At 35.7% G+C, this 7412-nt stretch overlaps 1 protein-coding gene across 1 annotated transcript; it reads left to right on the forward strand.

Annotated features, from left to right (window-relative positions):
- Positions 1-410: 410 nt before the first annotated feature.
- Positions 411-6593, forward strand: LOC135223014 (uncharacterized). The gene is made up of 2 exons (XM_064261521.1): positions 411-1610; positions 6486-6593. The coding sequence occupies exons 1-2, from the start codon at positions 411-413 to the stop codon at positions 6591-6593; spliced, it is 1308 nt and encodes a 435-aa protein (XP_064117591.1).
- Positions 6594-7412: the final 819 nt, after the last annotated feature.

The following is a 7412-nucleotide window of genomic DNA, read 5'->3' on the forward strand; positions in this document are numbered from 1 at the left end:
TCTCTCATCACACACATACCGGAATGGATCGATTTGGCGCCGATTTTATGGCGCCGATTTTTTATCGCCGGTTTTTTTTTTTTTTTTTGCGCTGATGTTTTGGCGCCGATTTTTTATCGCCGGTTTTTTTGGCGCCGATGTTTTGGCGCCGATATTTTGGCGCCGATTTTTATCGCCGGTTTTTATTAGCGCCGATGTTTTGGCGCCGATTTTTTATCGCCGGTTTTTTTTAGCGCCGATGTTTTTTGGCGCCGATTTTATGGCGCCGGTAGCAGTAGTTCTAAGACCAAAAATTGCCTACTTAATGCTTATTACCAAAACGACTTATTACTATTATTACTTGTTTGAACTTTTACTTTCCTGATTCTTTTCAAGAATTAAGAGTATTTGATTTGAACCCATCGGCAAGTATGGAAGGAAGGATACTAAGTAAAAGAGACAACGCCAAATTCTCTCATAACGGATATTTATTTGTGTTTGACCAGCGCAGCAAGAAGGATACTTCAATAAAGTTTTGGAGATGTGAGAACAAGAATGAATGCAAAGCCCGTATTCACACTAAAAACGATGAAGTAACAAAGGAATTGAATCACCATTCTCATGGTAGTTCAGCTTTAAGCGTCGAAGTAGCTGAGATTAAAACGAGTCTAAAGCGTCGGGCTGGAGAAAGCCAAGATCAACCAGCAACAATTATAAATTCTTGCACGGAAAATGTTTCTCAAGCCACTCTAGGAGCCCTTCCAAAGTTGGACGCAATGAAGCAAATAGTAAGGAGAAAAAGAAACAAAATGGACCTCGCCCCATCAAACCCTATTCGTGCTCGTGAATTAGTGATCCCCGAAGAGTACAAAAATTATGTGAAGAATAATGGTGAAAGTGAAAACGTTTTAATAGCAGACAGTGGTTATGAAGATGAAAGAATCATGATTTTCGGAAGACAGAGCTGGACTGCGTTTTTACTAGATTCCGAGGTTTGGTATGCTGACGGAACCTTCAAGTTAGCTCCTCCGTTATTTGCACAAGTTTATGTAATTATGGCAAGAAGACATGGAGGAGTTCACCCGGTTTTGTATGCCTTATTACCAAATAAAAGGCATGCAACTTATGTACGCAAGTTTCAAATGATGAGTGACGAAATTCCTGGATTAAACCCAAGCAGAATATCGTGTGACTTTGAACAGGCAGCTATATCAGCAATGGAAGAATGTTTTCCAGGAGTAGTGATACAAGGTTGTTTCTTCCATTTAGCACATAACGTACATAAGCAACTTAAACAAATTGGGCTTCGAGTTTTATATAATAATGATTCTGAATTTGCTTTAAAAGCAAAAATGATCGTAGCCTTGTGTTTTATGCCTATTCCTCATTTGGATACTTACATCGATGCCTTGTCAGAAGACTTGCCGCAAGAGCTTCAATCACTTATTAACTGGTTTGAGGATAATTACGTTGGACGACCCATGAGAAGAGGCAATGGTAGGCGCCCGCCTCTTTTCCCTTCTAAAATGTGGAATCAATATGAACGAACCATCGCTGGACTGGACAGAACTAATAATCACGCAGAAGCTGCGCTTAGAAGAATATATGCGGAATTAGGAGTTAATCACCCCGTAATATGGAAATTTATCAACTCCCTGAGAAAAATTCAAAAGAACCGCGATGTTTATTATAAACAATTGGTTGCTGGCCATACTCCAAAACAAAAACTTATAAAGTATTTGAGAGCTGACGAGCGCATTTTAAATATTGTAAGCCAATTTGCTGAGAGAGAACCTCTAGAATACTTGCGTGGCTTAGCCCACAATTATGAAATTGAGTTTTAAATAATTTTTATTCTATACGTCAAAATAAAGTTTTAAATACTTTCCTAGTTAAATTAATTTCATTCATTGCAATATTTATTTTTCATTCTAGCGCCAACATTATTATTATTATTTTTTTTTTGTGGGGGGGGGGGGCCGCCGAACTGTATGAGCGCCAAAAGAAAACAGGCGCCAAAACAGTGGCGCCAAAAAGCACTAGACCCCACTCACACACACACAAATATATATATTATATATATATATATATATATATATATATATATATATATATATATATATATATATATATATATATAATAAAGTTTTTTGCCTCGAAGGAAAATTGAAAATCGAGATAGCCGAGAACTTTCGGTCTAGCACGACCCTTTACTAAGGCATAACTGATCATACAGAGGAAAAACATAGTAAAAGTAGGCTTAATATCCAAACTGAAATAACAAGATTAGCAATAAGATCGATTTCACTTTACAGAAACGAGGAAACGCCTGAGGGCAAGATTAGCGATTTTTAGTCAGCCACTCCTTGGAGGAGCAAAACGCGTGGTCATCAGATGATTCATCCAGAAAACAATACATTTTGAAAAAACAAGGAGGCATATACAACATATTACCATGAAATTTACAAAAATGTTCCCAAAGAATTATTGAAAAGACGAAAAAAGGATATAAATATATCGAGCAAGAGAGAGAGTTATTCATATATATATATATATATATATATATATATATATATATATATATATATATATATATATATATATATATATATATATATATATATATATATATATATATATATATATATATATATATATATATATATATATATATATATATATATATATGTGTGTGTGTGTGTGTGCTGTGTGTGTCTGTGTGTGTAGCATAGATGTATGTATGTATATATATGCAAATATGTATACACATACTTATATAAATGTATATATATATATATATAGGATATATAATATATATATATATATATATATACACACATATATATATATATATATATATATATATATATATATATATATATATATATATTTATATATAGCATAGTACCAAAGGTTAACCAGGTTTTTATCTTAATCTTTGAGGATTGAAGTAACTGACAATCACTGCACACATGTTTTTCATTAAGGTTGTGACTGCACAGAGACATAACATCCCAAGATTTAATCTTAAAGTGGATTGATTTATGAATCTGCTAAGTCACGTTGAATATTAAGTCTTCATTTCGTTCATGGTTAGAATTACATTTTTCTCGTGTGCTTCTTCATCATACTAACGTGACGTGAAAAGGAGAGAGAGAAAGAAAATTAAAACTTCCTCGTAGTATATTTCTTTCCTTATGTGGATCGTGATCTTGCCTAATTTTGGACGGTAGATCTCCATATCTTACCTCAAGTGCACAAAGGAAGGTCTTCATTACCATGGAAATGCAGACACACAATTCTCGCGCTGAAAACTAGACACAATAGAATAACTGAGTTCACGTTATTACTGCCTGTTGGATGTGACCCAGTTGCGCCTTTTGCAACCAACTGCGGCCGCTTATCTGTGCTTAGCGAGACGTCTCACGGAAAAGTGCTGCTGGACAGAAGGTGTTCAGTATCTTTGCTCAGAGGCCATGGGAGGCAGTTGTGTATTATTTCTCTCATATATATTTTTTACAGTTTGTTAGCGTGTTTTTTTCCGGAATGTAACTACTCCCTGAAGGTACCCCGTTGTTATATATTATTGTTATTATTGTCACTGTTATTATCAGTAGAAAACTACATATGGCTCGAATCCTTTTTATTATATTAGCAATGTTTCTTGTTTTAATTTTATTTTTCCACCGAAGAGTCAATTTTCCGGGAGGAGTCTGTGGATTCATGAATTGTCACCTAACATTACAAAGATGATTTTTGTCACAAAAATAGCAAATGAGTTTTCACTAAGAGAGAGAGAGAGAGAGAGAGAGAGAGAGAGAGAGAGAGAGAGAGAGAGAGAGAGAGAGAGTTTTGTGATGTTAGGAATTTGGTAATAAATACTTAACCAACAATTTGTGACTGTCAGAATGATGGAAACGAAGAAAAGCTTTGCCTCTCGAGAGATGTGAAAAGTTTTGAATAGTTCTGACGTCTCAGCAGATTCAAAGTTTCACTAAGACCTGTCATTACATGTATCATTCAGTCTCTTGTTTGTTTTGTCACTTTTTCATAAGTTGTATTTCAAGAGAGATCTTTCACATTCACAATTGAACCCTGATCTGAACCCTGATCTCTTTATCTACCGAGAACAACCAGATTCGCTGAATACCAGCACCAGTATGCAGTAAATGTCCCTCGCTGTCGAACTTCTCAGTTCCAGAGGTCCTTTATTCCTCACACCGTTGGACTGTGGAACAGCCTCCCAGAGGAAGTCTCGTGCAATTGGAACTTCAGAATTTCAAGCGAAGGTGCACTGCATTATTACCCTAATACAATTCTCCTTATGATTTAATACATTCTTGTCTATTCGTTGATTTGTTAATTTTTTCCAATAAGTGTATCTCTTCTTTCTCAATTTCCATTTACCTCTTCTTACTCCTTCCTAATGAACCCCGTATTCTTTGGAAGCTTGAATTTCAAGTTAACGGCCCCTGTCGGCGTGTTCCTTTGAATAGGCTTCATCTGAACTATACGCATAATATTGCGTTTGATTAAGTTTTGGAGTGCAACTTGGTCTGCCGCCTTTAAATTTCGAATCCAAACGTAAAATTGTTTCCATTCTCTTGTCTCATAATTCCGAAATGCGAGAGTCAACGAACCAATGTTTCAGAAGATTCATTCGTGCGGGGGCAAAGATTCATTCATGGGAACAAAATGTGGACAGTTGGTAGCACAGGCACGAGAACCGTTCAGGGTGCGAACGATCCCAGCGTATATATATATTATTTAAATAAGAGAGAGGATAAAAACAATATGGCTCTTGGCAAGTTGGAGTCTGCGAGTGAAGTGTCTGCAGCATCAATAACGTCCAGAATTCGAATTAAAGTTCGAGATCGCGTTGACCGTTTCAGAGAGTTTTTTTTTTTTTTTTTTTTTGTATTAGAAATTCATGCGTTTTCATAAAGCTGTCTTTATTTTTACCAGTCGTCGATTTTGTTCAGTTGAGCTACTGTTATAGAATAAAACTTAGGAATGTAATCTTTTATGCGAATAATTCTCACTGAGGTTTCACTTTTTTTCTGCTTAAGAAAGTGAAAGATGTACGTGAAAGGTGATAAACGCTAGTTGCATTACCGAGATTAAAAAAAATAAATAAATAAAAAAATTGCTGGAGGATGAAGACCTGAAAGTCGTAAGTCAGGTAAGGAACGCACGAAGTGTCTGAGAAGGAGTAAACCTATCACAGACACTCATAAGGGAGAAATTACGTTTCACCAACTTCGAGCTCTTCTTTCAAGATATTAACATATTTACGGGGCGGATATAACAAGTTTCAGAACATTTGTTTCTTACTGAACCGTCTTCGATTTATGAAGGTTATTCACATGAAATGCATTTAGGAAAGTTTTTTTTTTTTTTTTTTTTTTTTGTAGACGATGGAAAAATAGAAAATCTTGTAATCTGCGAATGAATGACAAAACGACATACAAAGACACCGTAAGAATCAGCAAAAGATTACTTTGCCTTGCCATGAAAAAATATCGGGTAAATATAATCTGATGTAATTAAGTCTTCGAGACAATTCAAGTTAACTACTCAACTGACAAAGATTACACCAAATGCTGAGGACGAATTGAATTGGAAGGAAATACATATCTCTTATGAAAAGACGAAATTTTTATCCATATACAGTAGATTTATTTGTGGGCAACACCGTTCTATACCCTCAATGGAATTTTCATTCATTATTGTGGTCCAATAACTGCAAATAGGTATGCAGAATTTCAATACATTGCAATCTGCATACAAAGCAGTAGTATCGCAAGCGTCGCTAAAGTAGCGATGCTTTAGTCCCCAACTCTCGCCGAGAGCTTTTTCATTTACCAATATTTCTCTCGTAAAGTTTGGCTCCATACTACCTAAGGCGCAGATACACAAGGGCTGCGTACAAAGCCTCAAACAGTAATCATCCTACTTTCTGCAAATGAGGTTTAACTTCATTAATGCAGTTGCCTTCAAAATTTCTGTCTTTGTTCAGCTGTAAGTAAGGTACAGAGAATGTAACAGCAAACTTAAAACTCGTCGAGCAAACTCTAGTTCCAGTGACCAAAATCTCATGTATAATTTACTCATCAAGTTAGTTTTGCGAAGTCAAACACAAAGGAGCGGCTTGATGCTCTTTATTATCTTAATATTATTACAGGACACCACCTTACACCATAAAGCAACACGTTTCGTGATTAAACATAAATAACCATACTAAGACATTGTTTTCTGTTGACCTAAATTAGGTTATACTTACTCTGGTGTGCTGTTGAAAATTAAAATCACTCCTCCGCAAGATCGATGTACAAAAAACCATAAAACAAGCAAAGAATATAAGAAGCTTACCTACTTAATTCCCCACAACAATAAATTATATTCTCCTTAATAATACGCCCTTGTCAAGGCGTTTTACTATCAAGATCGCTAAAACCAAATGCTTACCAACCTGAATATCATATACAAGTTTCGTCTCACTCCAGGTCTGGTCTTTGTCTAAAGACAGTCTACACTATCAGTGGGCACCTGTGGTTTTGGAGTATGGTATTGGCCAGTACGTGGAAACTGATAGTGTAGACGCCAACAACTGAAGCACCATGAGCCAGCTATATAGTATATAATATATTCGAGCGTGGGCACCTGTGAGCTACACACTCAGCAGTGTTACCAGATGCACAGAAACTTATGCATTAAACTACTATGAGATTCAGGGCCTCTGTAACACAGTTTTTTCGCAATAACTTTTTATCTATGCATTTCAAAAATATAACGCTTATTCAGAATACATATTATATCTACACATAAATTTGGATTGTATTCTGCATTACGTAGGTTGAATAAATTTGGTGCTTATAATGTAAAAGTGACTTTTTTTGAAGACGGGCCAACTTACTCAGAGAAAAGGTTTCGAACGCACTCGTTACGTAACTTATGACTGCATTTCTTCCCTCTTTCTTGATGGATGATTGGCTATACGAACGAAGGCTAAACCTCTGGCAACAATGACATACAAATTTAAATACAAGCAAAGCAGTACACCTTTATGATCTCTGGAACCTCTCCACTGATAATTGTCATAATGAACAAACCAACAAAATATGTTACTAAATACAAAAACACTTCGATTATTAGTCTAGCTCTCAAAATAGGTTTCCTAAGAAATTACAGTCTACTTTATAGGTCACAATCAGATTGACAAGATGTAGGGAATAGTTGGTAATTTTCAAAAACATAGTAGAAAAGCTTGATTTGATAACTGCTATATCCAATGTCAAGTAATTTTTATTTATTGGCTATCTACCTATTTACTGGAAAAAAAAAATAGCCGGTACCGTATATTGGCTTTAAACCCTCACCAATAATTATCGTCAGAATGATGACTTCATGAGGCTCCACCCACTTTCGCCTCG

The sequence above is a fragment of the Macrobrachium nipponense genome, chromosome 8 (genome assembly GCF_015104395.2).
Source record: "Macrobrachium nipponense isolate FS-2020 chromosome 8, ASM1510439v2, whole genome shotgun sequence".
Taxonomy (NCBI): Eukaryota; Metazoa; Arthropoda; class Malacostraca; order Decapoda; family Palaemonidae; genus Macrobrachium; species Macrobrachium nipponense.